A 22,475-nucleotide genomic window follows, 5' to 3' on the forward strand; every position below is an offset into this window, starting at 1 on the left:
GCCTTAAAATTTGACATTTAAGATCGTTGGATCCCTCCGTTTCTTTCACTACCATCAACAGCTTTGCAGCGTCAACCCTGTACGACAATAGAGAGTCTGGGACCCTACTTGAAGGCTATTAGCCTTTCTCTTACTTGCCAGGGCCTCTGCGCCCTGGACACCTTGTTGGCTGAAAAGCCTCTTTTTTAATCTGCAGCAGTCCGCCTTGCGGACGGCGGACTCTGCAGAAGCGCACGACCAATTTCAGAGTCCAAAAAGAACCACCAAAAAAATTGGAAACGCATACAAAATAACCACCAAAAAAATGGGAATTCCATACAAAATTTACATACAGCAACGGTCGCAACTTCTTCGTCTGAGGGACCCTTTGAATTCTTATCCTCTCGCGGTCTTTGTTTCGATAAGCGAGCATTTTCTAGTAACCAGCGTGCATTTATTTTCGACCCAGGTACAACTCTCAGCGCCACCGGTCAAAACTGCATTCTACCATCTTTCAACTCGAATGAGTCGATAAGGTCGAGTGATACAACATTCCTCGATCTTCGCTGTGCCCTCAACGCTGATTTCGACCTTCTCTTTGACGCCGGCAAACAGCTGCTGTCTCAACAAGTTGATCTCTCATTGCTCGCCAGCGACCCTCTGTTGGACGATATTTTTCCAGACTGCTCTATCACGCTCCCTACTGCAGCTGGCCTGCAGATTGACGACATAACTTCCATTTCTGGCTCCCTCCAATTGCCAGTATCAAATCAACAGATTGATCATCCTTCGACGAGGGTCAATAATCCAACATCAAGCATAGATCTTGCATGCAATTTGGGCGAGCTCCAATCGCAACATCCTGAACCTCCGAATTCTACACTTTCTGCCACAGTACCAGAGATTGAGTGCACATGGCCCTCATGTACAAAGTCCTTCTCTTCCATGACCGAGTACAAGCAAGTCATTTCCCCTCCACTCTCCCATTCGGATGCTAACAATGATTCAGCCATCATTCCAAGAACCACTCGAAGCCTTTCCTCTGCACCCATTGTCCAGCTCGACATGCAACAAAACGCCACCTCGACCGCCATGTCAACGAACACCATATCAACATGGAGAATTATTACTGTCTCGTTCCGGCTTGCAAACGATCGCGCTCTGCTGGACATCCTTTTCCTCGGGTAGAAAATTGCAAGAGGCATGTTGTTAGTGTGCATGGGCTTGATGGCACAGATGTGAAGCGCCTGGATATGGATGAAGAAACTAAAAGGATTCGAGAAGCGAGGAAGAAAGGGAAGAAGAAGGAAAAGAAGCTACCGTGACTGATGTCGTCAACGAATTTCTTTGCGTTGTGTGTAATTCTGATTTATCTAATGAAGTCTTCCTGCTTACTGTGACCTCTTCATAATAACGAGATATGGGCCCGAATAATCTTGATATAATTTGATAGCATGTCATCATTTCACTTCTTCATAAAAGTATCTTGAACACCAGTATACTGGTACCCTTTCTGGACATTTCTTCTCGTGCATTTCTTTACCCACATAATCCATACTGTCACCTATGTCAGTACACAACTTTAGACAGTTCAGATCAGAAGCACTCACCTCCGGTTGATATCCCGCTCCACACCATGGGTCCCCTACTCCACAGAAATCGTACTGAGAACAACACGGATACAGCGTGCTGTTTGCATAGCAACTAGTTCCACCTCGAGCGGCTCCGCATTGACCATCAGTGGTGTATATTCTATTCTTCTACTTAGCTTTCACTCCTTTTGTTATCCTTCGTGGGACGAATTTCTTCTAGTGGTGTAAGTGACGTACGGTGGTCCACAGTACCCAAATGCTGTCTGGCAACCTGTGCCACAGAACTCGCCGTATCCACCATCCTGACCACAAAGACCGCCCTATAAGGAGCGAAGAATCAGATGCTAGCTGAAGTGATGGTTAAGAGAGTGATCAGAGAGAATCTTACTTGACTACAGCAATTTCCGAACCCACTTCCCAGGCAAGATTTTCCTATTCTACAAGTACCATCTGTGCTCAATCTGAAAGATTATTCAACCGACACAGACTTCAAGACAGGGAAAGTACTAACTGGCTACCGCAAATTCCATACGCTGGTTGGCAACCAATACCACACCACGCTCCGAATGGATTTGCTGTGTTGCTTGTATCCACTGTTCCACACCACCCATACTTTGAAGACATGAATATATTTCCAACTGCAGGTTCCTTTTGGGGCACTTACCTGGCTACAGCAATTCCCAAACATACTTCCAGCACAAGTCTTGAAAGGTCCACAAGTACCGTCAATACTGATAACAGTCTGCGTTGGACTTGAAGCAGCAGCCGTCGAGGTAGGCGTAATACAAGGAGCAGATTCCTGCGCTAACAACAAATTCTTGATCTCCTGATCATAGCTGAGCCCATTACTCAAAATGTTGTTCTCAGCCGAAGTGGCATCCCACATCATCACACCACCAAAGTTTGGTCTGCAAGCGTATATCGAAAGCAGATAGGCAGGTTCAGTTTGATTCAGCCAGTAACTTTCCGTTAAAGAATATGTGCTGGCTGAGTAAGGGTCTCCTGGGAGACCGATGTAGAGCTTTGCGTTCGCGCTTGCGGTACCAGCGAGGATTGCTGTCCAAGTGTCGTATGAAAAGCCGATATCTGCATCGATGAATCGACGAGCTGAGCACATGGCGTTGTTATAATATTGGATCCAAAGAATGTCGAATTGAGCTCCCGCGATCATGTTCCCCATAGACTGATCTGGCGCAAAGCAGCCTGGTGCTCCCGTGATCAGGTATTGCTTAGATGGATCGCTGGCGAAATGGGTTCGTAGTTGGTTGATCATTGCAATGCAACCGACAGAGTTGTCTATGTTGATTAAGTCTGGCACTTAAGACTCGCTTGATAACTGGTGACTTACCGTCAGAGTACAATTCAATGTCAAAATCAAATCCATCAAGTTTGACTTCCTCTCCATTCGGACCGTCGTATGGTCTTGAATTTCCTTCTGCAAACCAAGTTGCATTCTGGGGACCATATGCACCCCAAAGAAAATCCGCAAAGAATATTCCATCAGCCTCTCCAGTCAATTGATAATTCAAAGATCCTCCACCACCCAACGACAATACAATCTTCTTTCCATAAGTAATCTGGCAGATTGGAATATCTGGGGCGATTGAAGGACAGTCATTTAAGAGCTGATTGTTAGCTGGATTGTCGACACCATCATAACCAGGTGCAGAATAGACTCCTGTCCCACATTGGTTGCCGAAGTTCGTTCCAGGCCACCCGTTACCTTGTTGTGGGAAGTAGTCGATAAATACGATGGGGATCACATCTGCGGTGCCTTGTTGACAAGTGTGAAGTAACCTTTGCTGATAGGGTCCTTGTCCCTTGAGATGTTTAGCTTGACAACGGCAATATAATGGAAACAACATACCCAGTACAAAGCCAAGTTGCGGACCCGGTCAAAATTGGCGTTAGGGCTGTAGTAGTTGTTGAAGCCGCAGCTGGTACCGAAGATGTTGCAGTCGGGTTGGGTGTTGACGACGATGATGACAGAGCAAATGTTGAAGAAATTGCCGGCCCACTGGATCCCATTGCAGCGCTAGCTGAAGATTGATACATCATCATTGTCGAGGAAGTAATAGTGATAAATGATGGAGCAACGGAGCTCGGTGCCATTGAGGACGCATTCGTGATAGAAGATATGAAGCCCGGGGATGTGGCGTTGTTAGCGCTAACAAGCATTTGGGACGTAGACAAGGTGGAAGCGGAGGAAGATGCGAATGTAGAATTATAGACTGTTGACGCCGAGTCTGTTCCAAAAGGAACACTACTTGAAATTGGATTTGCGTTAGAAAGTGAAGATGCCGAGAGAGCTCCCAGGCTGCCAGTAGACGGTGACTGCATCGAAGACACAGTTTCGAGTCTGACCGATACCGTCGTCGAAGATGCTTTCGATGATACAAGTGACATACCCTGAGCCGTTAATGTCGAAGACACATTTGACGGAACAGACTTGAAAACTGTTGAAGATATATTGCTATGCACAATAGTTAAAGAGATTGTGGAGACGGAATTTTGCCCAGATATCGTTGTCGTAATGGACACGACAGGCGTCCTGCTCACACTTGACAATCCATGCGGGATAGAGCTCGAGCTTGATAGAAGCTCCTGCGTCCCTGGACTCGAGGTAGAGAAAGATGGTTGTTTTTGGCTCATGCCTGGAGTTAGGGATGGTGCTTTACTTGTGTTGGTTGGTGTTGACGATACTGTACCTGCTCCAGAGGCCAGCGAGGGTTTTTGGGTACTGCTGATAGACGGAGATACACTTTTAGTAAAGCTCGATAAAGTTGATGGCATTGGACTAGAAGCAGAGACGAGCGAAGACTTTTGATTGTTGGTCGTGCTAATCATCGAAGAGGTAGTTTTGATTAAATTCGACGATGCTGGAAGTATCACACTGGATATGATGACTACCGAAGAGTTTTGGCTTGTGCTGCTGGATTCAAGCACGTTCTTGCTCGATGAAGATGTGGAGATAGGAGTAGAGGTAGATAGTAGCGAGGATGTGGAGCTTAAAGTGGAGCCTAATGACTTCGCACTAGAAGTGGACAATGATGTAACTTTGTTCGAGTTGACTGATATCGAAGAAGCCTTGCTTGAACCCAATACCAGTGACGACGTACGGCTTGAGCTCACTAGCGAGGATGCTTGTGGATTGCTAGTGCTTGTGCCTGTCGATTTGCTTGTTGAAATGGAAGATGCATAGCTAAGAGTCGATACTGACGATCCATGGACCGAGCTAGAACTGCTCAGGTGCGGGGACGACGACAGGGTATCGGCTACTGTTGTCGATTTTGTGAGAAATGTTGACAACGTGTTATCGAGTTGAACTATCGATGTAACCTTTACAGAGGAAGGTGATGTTCTGATGTCTAAGGACGAGGAGGAGACTTGGAGCAGTGCAGGGATAACGTTCTTCGATGTTGATAAGGTCGAGGCTTTCGAGGTGGTTGAATTCTTTATGGAACTGCTGCTGCTTGACTTCGAAGAGTCCGCAGATGAGACAGACCAAATCAAGCAAAAAGATATGTATAGCAAATACATGTTTGCCATTTCCAAATTCCACAACATGACAGGCCGCGCAGAATCAGGAAATGGGAGTTAAACGACTTATATCACTCTTCAGGTTGCGAGTCATCTGAATTGTTTCGTGCAACAATGATGCATGTCTACCAAGAAGTAGATGGTGGGCGTTGATGTCAATGGCTAAGTATCGCAGAGATAATCCTCACTTGAGGGAGATTTAGTAGACGTGATAGCAGTTGAGAAGCGGAAAAGTCTTCGAAACTTGTCTTAATATCAGAAACACTTAAAGTCTAGAATGTCTTGATCACTTAAGCGAGAAGCAAGGAATCGTCGCTTGTGCACGCTCTTCGAATCCACACGGCATCTGAATCTTCAAGCTGCAGTTAATCAATCATGATAACTGCAGTAATGATGGTTACCCTGAGGGTAAATTCCACAGCCTTTCGGGATTTGATAGATATGCCTCCAATCGAGGCTGTTGAGAAATGTTCAAAGGCGACATTGCCTTTTGTCTTAGACTTTGTTTTAGACACGGTGAGGATTGATCTTGAGTAGTAGCAATTTTGAATACCTAACTTAGGTAATTGTTTCCCTCGTGATCTACATTGTACTTCAATGCCCTTTGTATAGTGCTGTGAACATCTCATGCAAGACGAATCAAGGCTGCGGAAGAATACGTCGCAGATATTCAATTGGATATCACATGGATAACAAAGTAGCATATTAGAACCATCGAACCTCCTACTAAGAGAAGTCGCGGCATATAAAGTTTTATTTTGACATCACCAATGTTTATAACCATACAACGTCCTGTTTTCCCATATTCTGCGTGCCACGGTAATGCTAAAACATAATCATAAACACATATACGCAACGAGAACAACGATTTCAGTGACGCCTACAAGAAGGATGCATCAAAACTTCGATCTCCATCCGCAGCGGCTCCAACGAATGATACCGAGCAACTTTCAGGTGCTACCACCCATGCCCAACATCCGGCTTGCCTTACTGACGCTCCCTTCCGGCCTTTCGCCAACAGAGATCTCCGTTATATTCTCACCTCGCGGTTTCCATCCTTCTCGCCTAGGAACAGGCCCTCTTCTGAACGGACTCGCGCCATTTTGGATGTCTTCTACCGACTTCTCAGCATTAACAGTCTTCGGCGACACCGGTGTCTCGTTTCCGTTCTCGTCAGCCAAGGCATAGACCGTCGTGACGTTGATCTCCAGCGGGACACTCTTCGAATTGTTATTCTCAATGATATATTCCTCGCTTCCATGTCTAGACAAATCCTTGAGCTCGAAGTCCGACAGCGGTGACATGTCTCCTTTTCTATGCCCAGATCTCCCAGTTTCGAGATCATAGTCGTTCCCAATCTTCGTTGCACTGTGGGCAGCACTGAGTTCTCTTACGCTCTGGTTCCTACCAAAACGTTTGAACCCACTTGACCCCGTATTCTTGTCATTCGAGCTTCCAATCCAGCGACTTTTGTTGAAGAGAGGTTTGATGACGGGAGCTGAGACGGCGATGAGAGACACGAAGGTTTCGCGGATTCCCCATATAGTTGAGTTCCCGATTTGAGAGACGGAGGCGAGAGTGAAAATGCAGGGAAGGAGGGCGGCAGTGATGACGAAAAGACCAGAGGACAGTAAGAGGCCGATGATAAGCTTGCGCCGAAGGGGAATTTTGACTTTCCAGATCAGAGGGAGAGGAATGGCTAGGATGCCCGCATCAGTTAAGAGGTTGAGAGCTGCAACCACGATGTAGTTCGCAACTGTGATGGTACATCTATTTGAGTCAGATTAGCGTTTTGAAGTGAGCAATCTTTTGAAGTTATACCTCCAGCATAAGGCTTGATTTGCCAGTTCTTCTGAATTGGCGTACAGTGGCCGAAGAGTGTCAGGAGCACGGCGACATAAGCGATGGCGCTGAGGACCGCCATACTTTGACGAACTTTTATTGCCAGAGTCCGAGACTGTTAGGTCCATCAGTACAAGGATCATTCTCCAGGATCAGAGGTAAGTTACGTTAGACGAGAGTAGAAGAACAGTAGCGATGCCTTCAATGACCAGATGAGAGTCACATATGAAATCCACGCGACAAATAGTGCCTTGGATCCGACTTCGTAGCTTGCTGCAGTTTCGTCGGATAAAGCACCCGCCGTCTGCTCATTGAGTCCAACAAAGGATCCATAATCATCTACCGGGTTTTAGCTTGAGTTCTTAAATGGAAACCCTGTGATACTTACTGATGATTTGGACCGTGGCAGATCCGACAGTCCACAAACACATAGCGACAAATGCAAAGAAATCATCCCACGCGAAATTAGCAATGCCCACAACTTTCCACCTCGCAAAAAAACGAAGAGTAAATATACACATTCCTATGCCATATTCCGTCCATTGTTCAACTCTATACGATGCCTGAACCATGACGAAGATTGGTGAACCGCAAGAATTCGAAACTCGAAACGCAAGACAAACACTGACACAATAACGCTCAAAAAGAAGATATTCGCACAATACAAAACATGAGCAGATGTGCTGGGTGTCCCTCCTATTGATATTCTGAGGGGAAACAATGCATATCCATCTAGACTTTGGCAGGGATTATCCACTTGGCAACCCGTTGACTAGTCAGGCATGACACCACTTCTGTGAATGAAACGGCCAGAGATCTTCGTTCGGGTTCTCTGGAGGCGCTTTCAGCCCAGCGGGCCGAATCTGCATATTCTAGAAGAAACTTGCACGAGCCGTGTACCGTTCATCTGCCAGTTGGGGAAATGAAATTTAACGCTCGACTGGGCAACGATGCTTCCGTTATCCTGACCAGCGAATGAGAGCAGACATCTTTCCAGATTTGAGACGATCCTTGCCAGTTGACAGTCTGCGAGTGCTGACAATCTAGGGCCTTTGCGTATACTTCTGCCACATAATGTGGCCCTAGGAGGCCTAACCCCTGCTAAATCAAGCACCCGTAGTTCATCTCATTTGTTGGGGACCAATAGCGCTATATCTGCGCGGGTGAAGACTTTCACGTCACGAGTCATGGTGTTGTAGCCACTGCGCGACTCATGCGCAAGCTGAAATTAAGAATTAATGGAAAAAGCTGGGATGATACAACTTTACCTCACCCTGAACATCCATTCCATGACCTGGTACATGTCATCGTCGTCCAATTGTTCCTTGCTGGATTTTCGGATGTGGGTATTCTCCTTGTGAAAATCCCCCAGATCGTCAAGCAGGCGATGCATCCGTAATCGCCAAGCGAGCTGATCTACCAGAGCTGCACATGGGGTCGAATCCGGAACCAAAGTTTACCGTTTGGTGATGTTTCTGACGCTCATGATGAGGGAAAGGGACCGAGTCATGGGCCACTTGGTCGAGCATTGTGTCAGTACGAGAGATGAAAATATTTTCCGTTCGGAATACTGTCGGCCCGTAGCGAGTGCACGGATCATATCCCCCTATTTTCCTCGCCAATTCATGATTCTGATTTGACTCTTCACACAAGTACTCTTCACCTGCTTTAGTGCCAATCAATTCAGTATCAGATTCTAGGGTCTGAATTCCAAACATATGAGTCGAGCAGCATTTGTGAAATGCATTCAATAACAAGAAGCTCTACGAGGGAGAGACTAGGGCTCTAAGAAGAGGGGTCATGGTGGCGCCCGCGGGTTTTAGGGACAGTCCAGGCTTTTGGGAGTACAGCCGGGCTGTCCGGGCAGAATGAAGTCATCCTCACTAGCTACACCTAATTCCCCACTCTTTAGGAATGCCCTCATTTTCATGCTTTAGCACTTAATCCTCAGCACTCAATCCTCAGCACTCAATCCTCAGCACTCAATCCTCAGCACTCAATCCTCAGCACTCAATCCTCAGCACTCAATCCTCAGCACTCATTTACTGCTCACAGGCTGACAATGCGCTAGACTCGCAGTGCAGCAGTGTAGTGTAGTTAGTACAGTGGATTCAGTGGATTCAGTACAGTGGATTCAGTGGAATCAGTACAGTGTAATCAGTATAGTGTAGCAGTACAGCAGTGCAGCCATGTAGCGGTGTAGCCAGCATTTAGTGCATTTAGTGCACTTCGTGCAGTGTCCCCAAGGTTTCTAGTGCTTTTAATGCTCCCGGGCTCTAGCATAAGGAGTGAAAGAACTAAAGTTAAAAGCGAGAGAAAAAAAGGAAAAACCCTTATTTTCACCGCCTTCGCGTAGTTAGAACAGCCCCAAAAGCCTGGACTGTCCCTAAAACCCGCGGGTGGCGCCCGTTTCACATAAGCTTTGAGCACACTGCCGCAGAGTCATACCTAATTATCGATTGTATAATTCGTGGTTGGGCTTGTCAGCTGATCAGTATTGTAGTGAGCCACAAACATAGGACAAGGTACCTAGGTACTCAAGAGTAAGGGGGTGATAGACGAGCATAGACACGTGATCTTGGTCATCTCCTATTTAAAGTCAGGGACGAAGAGCGAATCTTGTGCGAGCATATGATTTCTAGTGCGGCCAGACCCCAGGATCTCTTTCCTCAAAAAATAGAGAGCAAAAAAAATTCTTTTATGAGACTCGAAGGGGGACCAATAATTAGTCGCGCTTCTAGTTTGTTTCAGCCGCGATGTGGCTTTCGTCCACGTGCTCCCTGATATTCTTTTCGTTTGACCTCTCTCTCACCTATAGCCAACATTTGAGTTTCGAGCTTGAGGTCTTCATAACCACCCGGGTGACAAAGCGCACGCCGAAACCCCCCGCTCGCAATATTTGACCTAGAATGTCTCGCGACACGCTTTGTGAAAGGTGTGACGCAATTTTCCGCTTCCGAGGCAGCTATCTCACCCAAGAAATTATCTCACAGAAGCGCGAAGCAATCGCAGACGTTCAGAAGAGCGGAGCTGATGACTCTGATGTCGATAGCCTCAAGCAGGATCTTTCCAGATATGAGCAAGGACTGCTCAATTGCGGAAAGCCACCGAGGGCCCGGTTTCCACGGCCTGAGGACAATAACGCTCCATGCCCATGGCCAAAGACTCTACCCGAGGTGAATCGATCAAGATCCGAACGTAAGTGGGCTATTTCTTGCGAAAATGGATGGAGAAAGTGGTCTGACTTTGAAGAGTCTGCTCACATCTGTCCGTTATGCTATCAAATTGTTGAAATGGGTTGCTATAGCGCAAACCAGTTTCCCGATCGAGTAGCACGAATTCGAATAATACCAGATTGGGATGATCCCATAAAAGCTACAGGTCAACTATTCCAACGGGGCTGGACCCTTCAAGAAAGACTTTTGAGTCCGCGAAAGATATATATGTGTCGATTTCCTTTCTGGGAATGCCTCTCGGGAGTTCGGTATGAACTTTCCCCTCCAGAGCACCAAGATGCTAGCCATTATCCACAATTCGAGAGGAATGCTATACTGCCTGCCTTTGAGCCTGAAGGGGCATTCAATGGATGGAAACTGATTGTTGAACACTATTCTCGAGCGAAATTGACATATCCGAGCGACAAGCTGGTTGCAATAAGTGGGTTAGCTCAAAAGTTTGCTGAGGGTGTGAAGGAATCTTATTATGGCGGTATTTGGGGTGGAAAGCACTTGTTAGAATCACTGCTCTGGGTATGCCAAAAGAACAATCAGGTTTATCGGCCGTTGGAATATCGAGGTATGGCAAATCTCACCTGCCTGGCATTCCAGAACTATTTACTAATGCACTTAGCCCCTTCCTGGTCGTGGGCATCAATTGATAGTGAGATACTATACGGCGGAGCCCGAGATATAGGCCCGCACGAGACTTTTGTCCGCTTCCTCAGCATTCATACAAGTCCAAAAGCGGATGATCTGTTTGGACAAATATTAGCCGGCCATTTGAGCATACGTGGTTGTCTGTTCGAGCTGCCGAATGAAGATCTGGTGAAGAATATGTTGAGAAGAGGTCACCTAGACGACCCAGATGAGGATCTCTCGAGAACCTCGATATACATTGTCCCTCTATGCTGGCAGTCCTCTCCAACGATTCCCAGATATGGTTACACTTCCCTGATTCTTCTCCCTTGCGAAGATCATGGCGCACATCGAGTATCACCTGAAATGATTGGTCAAAAAGTGTTTCGAAAAATTGGTCTTTTCCCAGGCGGAAGAGAAGGTCGGATTTGCTACAGGCCCTCGGGAATCCCCGATACTTTCGGGCCTCCGGTGTACCCGATTGGTTGGTCCATCCATCCTTGGCCAGAGGAACTTCACGAGGAGTTCATTATTATATAGCTACCGTTTCCTTTGGTGGCTTAGGGTTAGAATTTTCTTGAAGGCCGTTGCACATATCATGTTCTGCATGTAGATCTTCGCAGGGTTTATCTGAGTCTCACTGCTGGCCACAATCCAAACCACATTTCATCTCTCTGTCAAGATGTTTGTCTGCACTGTTCTTGATGAATTGCGCATCTCTTAAATAAGAAACGACTGCTATTATAAACTGCATCTGGGTGTCAACATGGCTCAAACATCGCCCTCTTCGCCTCTCTTATATTCTCCATACCTTTTCGCAATCGAGCTCGCCGCAACAGCAGCACCCAGTAATGTAAGGCAACATTTTGTGTTCAGGGTCAAAATATTCTACTTCTTTTGTAGAGACAATTCAGAACCTCAAATACATTTAACAAAAGATCTGATACAACTTTCCCCACCATGGCCTCGCGTTGAATTCCAGCTTATCCATCTCCTTCAACACCCTCAAATCCTCTCCTGAGTCTCTGATTCCAGTAGCCAAATCCACATCAGCGAGCTTCACAAACCTAGTCTTGAACCACAACTTATACCCCACGTACGAAATGACGATGATGGGTGCCGCAAGGTAGACTTCAAAGAAATTGATGACCAAGTCGCTCGTGGTCATATCTTGATAGCCTTCTGGTGAGAAACCGGTCCAGAACTGGGCGACGAACACAAGGCTGTTTAATACGAACCCAGCCCAAGACCCTAGGAGGCCTGGTTGTGATCTGAATGGCAATTCGTCGAGACTGTGGCCTGCTAATTTCCATGCGGCGCGGAAGCGAATATGGCAGAGACAAATAGTCAACCAGGTGAAGATCGAGCTCAGACCACTCAACGCCATAAGCCAATTGAACACATTGTTCTCGGCTGCTTCGTTCATGACTGCAGTGTACGCAATAAGGCCAATAGCGCAGGTGAATAAGATTGAAACAAGAGGTCTACCTTTGCGGTCGATATATCCGAGGATTCGTGGTGCTTGACGTTGTTCTGCGAGTGCCGCAAGCGTTCGAGAAGAGCCGTATACAGCCGAATTACCGACACTAAGGACAGCTATCATAATTACAACGTTGAAAACTGAAGGCAGACCGGAGATTCCTGCGTTAATTATGGCTAGGACAAAAGGGGAGGCTTTCGCATCTGCAGAGCTCATGCCGTTGAGAAGACGAGGATCGTCCCAGGGCACCAGGAGACCGACTATCGTGAGAGAGATGAGGTAGAACTAATACTGTCAGTAGATATAGATTTACAAAGTAGATAGAATGGAAGGACGCACAAGTGAGATTCTCCAAAAGACCTGCTTCACAGCTCTAGGGAGACTTTTTCTGGGATCGGCTGTCTCAGCAGCCGCTAATCCAACAAGCTCCGTGCCACTGAAAGCAAAAGCCGCAGTGACGAAGGTAGAGCAGAGACCTTTGAAGCCGTAATTGAACGCCCCGGGATGAATCCAGTTGGAACCACCAATGTATCTGCCTTGTGGTCCAGCACCACAGTCAATTGCTATGCCGAGTATTCTGAGGTCAAAATCAATCTCATGTTGACATGTAGGACAAGAGGGATAACGCATACATGAAGCCAATGATAGCAACGACCTTCACAAGTGCAAACCAAAACTCTGCTTCGCCATATCCCTTAACGCCGAAGAGATTAATCAAAATTATCAAAACCAAGAAAATGGTCACCCATAGCGCGGGCGAGATGGGTGAATTCCAGTATTGAATAGTGATTGCTGCAGCCACAATCTCTAGAGGTAGGGTTACCATCCACTGCAAGGCATACTGTTATCATGTCAGAATTTCCCCGGAGGATGCGGGGTAAGATATTCTCACGTTCCAACCCATGGCAAATCCCCAAGCTGGATCCAAGAACCGAGTTGCAAAAGCACTGAAACTTCCAGCGATGGGGTACAAGCAACTCAGTTCTCCCAAGGCGTAGACAGTACAGTAAAGCATGAAACTAATGATACTGAATGCTATGAGCAGCGACGCTGGACCTCCGGCAGCAAGTGCTTTTCCAGATCCTACGAATAAGCCAGTTCCTGATCAAGTTAGAGATATACAAACAAGGATAAAGGGAATATGCAAACCAATAGAGCCACCAATCGCGATCATCTGCAAATGCCTCGCTTCCAATTTTCTCGCTAAGGGTGATTTTGCGGTATTCGCAATCGCACTTTCAACGTCATAACTGTCGCTATGTTCATGCTCGAGTTTCAAATCAACGATCTCACCAGTTGCAGTGGCCTGTTGGTTAGGATCTCGGCGGAAGCTATCAAATATGCGCACTGGCAGAGATCTTTTGGACAATGATGTGGAGTTGAGTTTGTTGGGAGTATTGTGAAGCGGAGAAGGGCTCCGATCAGGAACGTGCTCGCCGACTTTTTGCTCTTCGCTCATGGTGAGAAGAAGTCAGTTGAGAATCAAAACTTAATATTTGGAGGTTTAGAATGTGATTGAACAACGAACATGAAAATGATTTGATTCAAGAGAGATGTAATACATATGGTAGAAACGTGTATGCTCTGTTCGGGAGAAAATCTTTCTAAAACATGCCACCTTTGGAACGCCATGAAAATTTTCTTGATACGAAAAGCGGGATCTCTGTAGTGCTTTTTCCCAAGTCTCTGCTCGATATCCGACTACAGTTAGAAAAGTCCAGCACGAATTGCAAAGGGAAGGAAATAAGTTGAAGATAGCGACGGGAAAGCTATGATCTAATTGGAAGATAGATGCAGATCTAAGTCGCTATGCATGACAACGACATCCGCTGTGGCGGATGTACCTGCGAAGACTCAGGGTGTTGCGTTGTGAGCATCGTATGACTTCAGAACCAACGTGATGTTCTGGCAGCCCCCGACTGTGCAGCCACACTTGAGTGTGGGGGTTGCACTTTACGGCGCAAGAAAAGATTTGATGACATAGAATTAGACATTGATAACATGGTCTCACAGGTTTCGAGACGAAGATGCCAGGAAGGAATGAATTTGCTGGGATAACGTGACCTCCTTGACCATACCGTCAATCTTCTGTTTACTATCTTCTTTCGAGCAATGATAAAAGTCGAGATTTTTGACGGCAGGCACATTTGAGATATTGTTTGACACAGTTGATGAGCAGCTGGCGGAATTTGAAGCAAATATGATACCGGATAATCATTTCTCCGGCACCAGGATTGCTCACTTTTCTGTCTGCCGCAGATGCACCGATTTGCCTGTGTAGTGTGAGCGTCAAATATGATGGCGACCAGCATTGAGACCAGTGTCCGCAGCATGCGTCTCTACCAAGACGCAGGCGCTGAATCTATGTCTCCTAAAGTGAAGGCATCCTCATCTTTTGTATTGCCAGACTCAAGTGTTCTTCACTATTCCCTAGAAGGGAATCTAGCTCCTGATAGTCCTGTCCTTCTTTTCGTCAATGATATTTATGTGAATCTGCAAGTATGGGATCCAGCAATTGCGCTATTGAAGGAAAGCTGTCCACAGTATCGGTTTCTCCGCTATGGCAAGCCAGCACTAGGATCTTTGAGGAGTCTGCTAACCCATCCGCAGATTTGAGGGGCTATTCTGTTGAATCCATTGGGGATTCGGAAGCCATCACCATGTCCTTACTCGTTTCCGACCTCGAATATTTGTTTAATAGACTTTCGATTGCACACATCCATTCCATCGTCGGCCTCGGATTTGGTGCCAATATAGCGCTTGAGTTACTGGCAAAACGACGTCCGATTGCCTCGACTTTCGTCGGCATCGGTTTCGCGATATCCGACTCTGCTCTTACCCGCCGTCAACAGGTTGTAGATGATTGGCCTCTTCGATCGAGCCTTGCACGCAGATTTGGCATGGGAATACTCGCAGACAAAGCTGTCGCAAGATGGTTCACACCTGATGCTCGGCGCAGTGCCCAGTGGATACGAGTGAGGGAGATGATTGCAGCGGGAAGTACCGAGGGCATGGAAAAGTTGTCAAATGCTGTGATCGAGTGCGCAGGCCATGGTACCGAACAGAGAGGTCAACGAACATTGGAAAATCTGGAAGTTCCTGCCCTTTTTCTCTGCGGATCTAGTGACGAGTCGATTCCAGAAGAGATGGAAACATACCCCGCACTCATGGAAAAAGAGAAGGGATTGTTCATTTTACTTGACCGGACAAGTCGACTAGCATGTTGCGAGAAACCGGGCGAATTTGTCAGACTCCTTGGAAATTGGCTGCATAGGTTTTCTTGAGGCTTGCACTATATCAATTGGTGATCATGGAATTTCTCTGTCATTGCTCGCCGTTTTCTTATTCTAGCAATTCCAACAACAAAAACGAGGCCCTCGGTTAGGAAGCAGCACCTCGCACAAGTGGCTAGGGAGCTAGATATCGGACTAGAAGTCCGGTTGATCTGTCATCAAGGTTATTTCTCGTTGACCTTTGGATCGGTTTTTTCCCCTCTTCTTATTGAGCGCCGAGGAAGCAACTCATCAGGTCGCCAGGAAACCGAAACTCATATCTCCAGAGGCAAGGTCTTGAGCCGCGGCTCGCCATCTATATCCAGAAGATTTGGCAGGGTGTAATCAATCTTGTACTCGCTTCATCATATCTTCGAGGTTGTTGAGTGCTTAGAGACCTTGACCCACACAGGTGGTGATGGTCAGTCAAATTTGTTCAAGAAAACTCGCTTTGGAGAGGTTTGCAGTCAAAATTACACCGTAGCGGTCGAATAAATCTAGGTGCAAGCGACTCCTGAAGCATAGACTATAGCGCATCTGAACTCTTCGAGCTTTTATCTTCACACATTACAATTATCGCCTTCGCAATTGCGTGCATTCAGGCATCGCATTGAGGCTTAGCTAGAATTTCTTCTACTCACCGTGAGTCAAACTGTCTGTGGTGTAGCACATATGCAGCGCGACTGAGGTCAGCAATCTTGCTGCTATAAGTTCTTAACACTGAAAACGGTTGTTTCGGGCAACCCCAGTGCTGCGAGAACAATAGTTAGCAAAAGTGAAAAGCATATCATTAACCCCGTCTTCTTCAGCATGTTTCTGACACTCTTCCATTCGGCAGAATTTTTCGAGGTCTCATTTACGCTTCATGGAAACTTGGCGGAGAAATACCGTCTAGCACAGGTGTTACACAGATGCGGGATAATTATTGTGGTTGTTCAGCTCCTAATTCATGCATAGCGGAAAGAGAAGTCCGTGGGCTCTTGGATAAAACGTCTCAATCCAATCCCGTCCACACGTTCTTCTCAAAGCCTGAGGACTGTTGCGCAGACGCGAGCTCCAGTTGTCTTAGCCGCGCCGAACCGAGCGCCTACCAAAGAAAACTACAAAGCCAAAAGTCTTACTTGAGAAGCGCCTCGAAACAACCAGCTGAAGTTGCGGTGAGTGACTCGGTGGACTGAATTGAAACAGTCTTGAATCATGAGGAGTGTTGGCTGCGTTGTTGCAAAGGTTCCAAGGAATGCGGTTAGGGCTGAGGTCCTCAAAAGCCGTCAATACGTGGTTATGAGACTCGGCCAAGTAGAATGATATAGCGTACACGGGTAGTTCCGAGGTGATATTTCTTCAAGCTTCTAAATTTGCTATTGATTTCGCTTCAATTGCAGAGTTTCCAAGTACGTAATTTTGCTTGTTTATATAGCCTTCTCAATCTAAGACGAAATCATCCTTACAAACCCTTACAAGCCCATTTGAGAGATATTAGTAACAGGCGCTTGCGTGTACAAATTCCCCAGCGCGTCTACAGCCATGAGCTACGAAAGACATGGGAAGCGTTTTAATTTACTTTTTCTTTTCACGAGATGGGTGCACTCATACTGACGTCTTCAACACATGATCGAAAGAACCACACAGTATTAGCGATGGGTTGAAGATGTTCAAGTGGCTGCTTATGGAGGCGGTTGCCGATGGGGAGCAACATGTTCCCCGTACAGGTCAACAGGAGAATACCGAAGCCGTTCCTCAGTCCTCATTAACTGTGTGGTGGCATGACAGACATTTTGACCGTAGGGCTGACCGCTGAAAGCTCACCGTGAGAGGGACGGTGACATGGCAGTCATACACTATCTTGAAAATGATCCGCAATTCCACTCGAAAGATTTTGCTTACGTCTCAGCCATGCACTGAGCCTTCAGTGAGTTCGAATGAAACGGGTGGTCCGATACGGCCTCAGCACAAGAAGTCCTGAAGCCGACGTGTCTATATAAGGAAGCCCTCATAGGGAATACAAACTCAAATCTACAGAATAAGTCATCAGGCTTCTGAGCCAAGTCTTCTCAGACAGTCAAATCTTTGGAACATTCGTCTCTCGCTATCCCAGCCGCATTTCACTCTCGCCATCCTCAAAATGACAACGCCAAACACCGCTGATAAGGACCTGTGGAAGGCATATGGTGTCAATCTTGCTTTCCGGCTCAGGTGATGGGAAAACTTCGTTTTGGATTTCTCCTTTGAGCGAAGCGGGAATCCCAGCCTCCGCAGCCCTTCCTGTGGAAATCACGAATCAAGGCATTTTCGACATCGCAAATTCCCTTCTCAGTCCCACTGACCCTCTATTCAATGTGGGCGGGGGAAACTATATTCAATTCATGCAGAGGTCAGTATATTACTGCTGCTTGTACTACTGTAATGCTGATTCTCGGTGAAGGTACCTTCCTGCGATTGCTCTTGTGCGTAATTCGGAGTCTCCTGTCCATTTTTGCAATTCCACCTTCCCAATTTGCTACTAAAGCATCGTATCGTCATCTAACAGACTCCCAGAATGGCGATAATTCCCCTGGACAGATAGCAACTTACAATGTCGATTGCATCGCGATGGACACAGCAAATGCCAATTTCATTAAGGTGAAAAAGGCTGCGCAAGCCGAGTTCCAGGATGAGTCCAATTCCGGGATAACCACGATCACCAACTTCCAGGTGTGGTTATCTGAAGGCAACTATCCAAGCTGGGCTGCAGCACAGCAGGCTCAACAAGGCGCCGCTACTACTGTGCAGAACGACCTAGCGAGAATGAATGGAACCGATGCTCCTCTCATCGCCGGTCTCACGGCTAAGCTGGCTTCGGCCATAGGCGGAAACTCCGTTGCCGGGTAAGTGCTCATCACTCGAATGCTCGGCACTGACGTAGACATGTGCACAGAATGAATATGAGCTGCTCCCTTGTCCCTGCATTGATCATTGCAAACAATACCTGGCCGGACAAGCTCGCTACAGTCCTCGAACCGCTCTATACCATCAACTCTTCGTACACCTCTACGGTCGACGGATGGATCAGCTCATTCTCCAAGGACCCTACCGCACCACCACAGGTCTCAATTGACTTCAATGTTGGTAACGCTGCAGGAGAGACCTGGTCTGATCTCGGGCATAACGACTTGGACGTGAACGTCTCCGCTAGCAGAGGGTGTTTCTTCAGTGCCACATTCAAGGAGAACAACAAGATTACTACGAGCTATGTTAATGCTTCGTCAAACGCCAATGATCCGCAGGCTACAATCACCATGCAGAGTTTCGGGACCTTTCCGGTCACTGCTGGACAATGGTAAGTCAACAAAGTTGTTCCCCCTCTCCCTCTTTGAATAAATCCCCGAAATCATCAAGACTGACACTTCATCTTTCAAACAGGGCTCTCAACAACTTGAGAAGCTTCCCTCTTCTAACCAATGCCCCGAAAGACCTCAAAGATCCAACCTACAAGGTCTCCCAAGTCTGCATGGCCTACGGCGTCGGCTTTACCATCAAGCTATCAGGAGAGACAGCTAACCAAGTAGACTCTTACATCCAGAAAGTCAATAAGACCGGGGCGGGTGGTAGCATCAGCATTTTCGGATACGAGATCGGGGCTTCTGTTACTTCTACGAGTGATAGTACGCAGACTTGGGATGATTGGTACAAGACCTACAAGAGCGGCACTATTACTGTGAAACCAAGCAACAATGCTGTTCCAACCATGATTGGAGCCCTTGGTGTTTCAGTCTAGGGTGGCAACGGCGAATTGGAGATTGTGATCTCGGTCAGTGGACCATAGGCTCAGCAAGCGACACCAACGTTTGGTAGGAGACCCTAGATCTGAGATCACGCGAGACTTTCATTGCCACGAGGAATGTAGCTATTTCGTTTGAATTTGTTTCTTTGAATGAAAAGATTGTCCATAAATCAAAGCATTTGGGACATTCACGTCCCAGTTCGAAGTCGAAGCGAGTGTTTGAGGGCTAGTTGGCCATTGCATTTATATGATCTCAATAATATGTCCACCATCTTTGGCCAGCCTCGCAGAATTTCCCTCGTTAACACGACCCGAATTCCTCTTATCAAAACTCTGAAGTCCTCCGTCAAGCAATTCGACAGCTGTCCGTCCTATAAGATCGAGATAGCCCCACCGAAAAAAGACCCCACCTCGAGTGCCATCTCTGACCTTCTGTAATACCAGGCAACTTTGGCCATCAAAATCATCAAAGACAGGCAAGATGAACAGACTTTCAACTGCCAATTCTGTGTCTCCAATGTTTTGGTCAAAGTCGACATCGTTGTATAGAGTGTAATCATCCTCATCAAATCGAATTATGAGGGACCGCTCAGTAGCTTCTTCTTTGAAATCATCAATTCGAACATAGAGCTTGCAGCTTTTGACGGGATTCTTCTTCTGATATTCAAAGCGAACTTCGGCCAATCTTCCTTTGACAAGTAGCAAACCGTCTCTCACTTGTCCATAGGCATTTTCAGTTGAAGGAGTTGCATTGACTTCCAATATGTCAATTAGAGGCTCGGCATCGTGATCATACACCGCCGGCGAAGGAGGAAGTCCGAAACTGACCTCACTCGTAATGGCAGCCCAAGACCAAGAAGGAGCAACGTAAGTACTGATTCTTCGGCCAGAGCCTACAGCACGCCAAAGAAGTTGTTGTGGTAAGTCTGCTCTCCACAAGCCAGCTAAATAGTCCGTGTTCAGCTGAGCATTGAATGTGGCTGCCAAGCCGGAAAAGGTAACCAATATGTCAGATTGGAAGGTTATCGAGCAACGTGAGTAGAGCTCTACAAACTCCATCCATGTTTGCAGCAAGTTCTGTATGTCATTTGGCTCTGTGTCGGACGTATGGTGTACGATTTTCTGCATCCAGCGCTTTTTGCTTTGCGGTCCATCAGCAAGACGAGGAAGCTCGCAGTACTCGGTTGGAAGACTTTCACAAGCAGAAAGCTCTCTACATTCAAAGGCAAGCTGGCTCTTGCAGAAGTGTAATGTTCGCGGTGAGAATAGGCGTTCTTGACAGACCCATGCTCTGCTGTTGAGTGGTGCTTTTTCCACCATATCTGACCAAATATCTCTGATGAAAATGTAGCAAACTTCTTCGCTGGGATTGTTAATTCGCGCCTTTATTGGCTTGAAGAGTTGCGCATCGCGTGGGTAGAACATGCCGTCTCTTGCATCAAAAGCTGCTGTTGCAGCCAGGTTACAGATGCCGCCGAGATAGATTTGCCCCATGCGGGCCGATTCTTGCTCCCAATCGGTAACAGAATCTTGGATAATGCACAGTGAGTCAATCCACAGATAGCCGATGCCCAATTTATGACAAGCTTCGATGGCGTCGCTGTAGGTTGGTGGAAGATCACTCAAAGCTTCTCCAGACATGAAATTGGTGATGTTGGAGGTGAGAAGTCTAAGCGGGAGGTAATTGCCCCAGCAATGGCTCAGCGTCGCGTAAGTTGGGGGACAAGGCAGATCTGACACAGTGATAAGATGTAGTGCGGTTGATCGATCTGATCTCAAGCTGAGAAGACGACTTGGCAAGTTCGTCTGAACGGATACACGGCACTCATCGTGGTCTGTTGTGCAATCGTGAAGCCATCTTTCAGCAGAGTTCCATGCACTTGGGGAGCTTGTCGAGTCTCCTACGTTTGGACCCTCATGCAAGGCTGAAAACACGTCTAGTTCTGATGAGCATGTTGGCAAAAATCAATATTAATGGAGATAGTACCTTCGTCGAAATACTCTTGAATGAAAACCCTAAAAACGACAGAGAATGAAATGGATCTCGACACGTCAAAGTGAGCTTCCTCGCCACAGATTCCATAACTGATCCAGATCCATGGCTTATTGAAGTGGCTCGGAAAGAAATCACTACCAACAATATGATACTGTATTTCGAAATCCCAGTCCATCTCGGCAGCTCGATTTCTTTGCTTCCTCATCCCATCTAGCTCTTCCTCCTTCAGATGCGCAAGGACACATAAGCACAGAAGACATCCCTGACCTGCTCTCTCGTCTACTAACTCGCTACAGACAACGTTCTCAGTCCCGCGACGAATAAAATTGGCACCGATCTCTTTGCAGGTATCGCAGAGCGCATCGTCAAAGTCAATGCTCGATTGTATGTCGTTTGTATTACTTCTCGACGTGCTTTCCTCAGGCTCGCTAGAAAAATATGTGCCTTCCTCATCCGATAGCTCTAAAGAGTCTAGAATTGTGTTCATTTGAAGCTCGTCTGCTGATTCTGCAGTTCTTTGAGCCATGATACGGCATATATAGCGCACGCATGTGCTACGAAAAAAGCGACATCAACAGGGCTCAGAACAAAGCCATTTAATCCTAGTCGGAGATAGCGAGCAAAAGGATTGAAATTGTTCAAAATAAAGCATATGGGGGGGATTGGGAGAAATGTTGATCTTTAAATGTCGAGTGCGGCTGAGCATGCCTGAGCAAATGGAATTTTTTGGTGAGTGCATTCGGAAAGCATGATTCGGCACTCGCCCAATAATAAGGCTCAACGGAAGACTAACATCAACGGTAAGCTCAATCTTGATCCTTCGTCAGACTTTATTGCTGTGTTTCATTTTCCTTCTGATTTTCTGTTGTACAGGCTCGGTCCTTATTCATTGCCATTTTAATGACTCGGACCTGGACAGAATAGCCTTGACAGATGCAATGTAATTGGAACACTTCAACAAAACGAAAGATCAGTTTCCCGACCCGAAAAAGCGTGCTGAAGCTACCTCACTCGCATTATGCGCTATTTGCGCGATCCGCGCAACTACAATAGCGCTGCGTGCGGAATAGGCTAGATTACTGTATGCTTGATTCCTGTGCGGGGCCCAAATTGGACCTTCTCCTAGCAGCTTCAAAATTCTCGACATAGCAGAGGCCTCG

The 22,475-nt window shown here is 46.8% G+C and overlaps 9 protein-coding genes across 9 annotated transcripts; 4 read left to right on the forward strand and 5 right to left on the reverse strand.

Moving 5' to 3' along the window:
• Window positions 1–33: 33 nt before the first annotated feature.
• LY89DRAFT_147579 (uncharacterized protein) lies at window positions 34–586 on the reverse strand. The gene has a single exon (XM_018205371.1). The coding sequence runs from the start codon at window positions 410–412 to the stop codon at window positions 131–133; it is 282 nt and encodes a 93-aa protein (XP_018068163.1). The 5' UTR covers window positions 413–586; the 3' UTR covers window positions 34–130.
• Window positions 587–2,231: 1,645 nt separating this feature from the next.
• On the reverse strand, window positions 2,232–3,683 carry LY89DRAFT_753025 (glycoside hydrolase; the record flags this gene model as incomplete). Its single annotated transcript, XM_018221261.1, has 4 exons — window positions 2,232–2,274; window positions 2,381–2,867; window positions 2,920–3,405; window positions 3,590–3,683. The coding sequence occupies 4 exons, from the start codon at window positions 3,681–3,683 to the stop codon at window positions 2,232–2,234; spliced, it is 1,110 nt and encodes a 369-aa protein (XP_018068164.1).
• Window positions 3,684–4,104: 421 nt separating this feature from the next.
• Window positions 4,105–5,172, forward strand: LY89DRAFT_736807 (uncharacterized protein; the record flags this gene model as incomplete). Its single annotated transcript, XM_018220170.1, has 3 exons — window positions 4,105–4,300; window positions 4,424–4,686; window positions 4,945–5,172. 3 exons carry the CDS (start codon window positions 4,105–4,107, stop codon window positions 5,170–5,172), a joined length of 687 nt encoding a protein of 228 aa, XP_018068165.1.
• Window positions 5,173–6,061: 889 nt separating this feature from the next.
• On the reverse strand, window positions 6,062–7,525 carry LY89DRAFT_698941 (uncharacterized protein; the record flags this gene model as incomplete). The annotated part of the gene is made up of 4 exons (XM_018217015.1): window positions 6,062–6,867; window positions 6,933–7,036; window positions 7,121–7,292; window positions 7,342–7,525. The coding sequence occupies 4 exons, from the start codon at window positions 7,523–7,525 to the stop codon at window positions 6,062–6,064; spliced, it is 1,266 nt and encodes a 421-aa protein (XP_018068166.1).
• A 2,337-nt stretch (window positions 7,526–9,862) lies between these two features.
• Window positions 9,863–11,347, forward strand: LY89DRAFT_736809 (uncharacterized protein; the record flags this gene model as incomplete). The annotated part of the gene is made up of 2 exons (XM_018220171.1): window positions 9,863–10,748; window positions 10,803–11,347. The coding sequence occupies 2 exons, from the start codon at window positions 9,863–9,865 to the stop codon at window positions 11,345–11,347; spliced, it is 1,431 nt and encodes a 476-aa protein (XP_018068167.1).
• Window positions 11,348–11,544: 197 nt separating this feature from the next.
• LY89DRAFT_621494 (amino acid permease) lies at window positions 11,545–13,973 on the reverse strand. The gene is made up of 5 exons (XM_018210949.1): window positions 13,437–13,973; window positions 13,180–13,388; window positions 12,920–13,128; window positions 12,627–12,864; window positions 11,545–12,572 (listed from the first exon to the last, which is right to left on the reverse strand). The coding sequence occupies exons 1-5, from the start codon at window positions 13,744–13,746 to the stop codon at window positions 11,736–11,738; spliced, it is 1,803 nt and encodes a 600-aa protein (XP_018068168.1). The 5' UTR covers window positions 13,747–13,973; the 3' UTR covers window positions 11,545–11,735.
• A 191-nt stretch (window positions 13,974–14,164) lies between these two features.
• Window positions 14,165–15,778, forward strand: LY89DRAFT_147636 (alpha/beta-hydrolase). Its single transcript, XM_018205372.1, has 2 exons — window positions 14,165–14,850; window positions 14,898–15,778. Exons 1-2 carry the CDS (start codon window positions 14,583–14,585, stop codon window positions 15,569–15,571), a joined length of 942 nt encoding a protein of 313 aa, XP_018068169.1. The 5' UTR covers window positions 14,165–14,582; the 3' UTR covers window positions 15,572–15,778.
• A 2,678-nt stretch (window positions 15,779–18,456) lies between these two features.
• Window positions 18,457–19,443, forward strand: LY89DRAFT_687170 (uncharacterized protein). Its single transcript, XM_018215444.1, has 2 exons — window positions 18,457–18,875; window positions 18,959–19,443. The coding sequence occupies exons 1-2, from the start codon at window positions 18,475–18,477 to the stop codon at window positions 19,311–19,313; spliced, it is 756 nt and encodes a 251-aa protein (XP_018068170.1). The 5' UTR covers window positions 18,457–18,474; the 3' UTR covers window positions 19,314–19,443.
• A 72-nt stretch (window positions 19,444–19,515) lies between these two features.
• Window positions 19,516–21,996, reverse strand: LY89DRAFT_621498 (HET-domain-containing protein). The gene is made up of 2 exons (XM_018210950.1): window positions 21,307–21,996; window positions 19,516–21,256 (listed from the first exon to the last, which is right to left on the reverse strand). The coding sequence occupies exons 1-2, from the start codon at window positions 21,839–21,841 to the stop codon at window positions 19,563–19,565; spliced, it is 2,229 nt and encodes a 742-aa protein (XP_018068171.1). The 5' UTR covers window positions 21,842–21,996; the 3' UTR covers window positions 19,516–19,562.
• Between the last annotated feature and the right edge of the window lie 479 nt (window positions 21,997–22,475).

Source organism: Mollisia scopiformis (assembly GCF_001500285.1).
Source record: "Mollisia scopiformis unplaced genomic scaffold LY89scaffold_18, whole genome shotgun sequence".
Taxonomy (NCBI): Eukaryota; Fungi; Ascomycota; class Leotiomycetes; order Helotiales; family Mollisiaceae; genus Mollisia; species Mollisia scopiformis.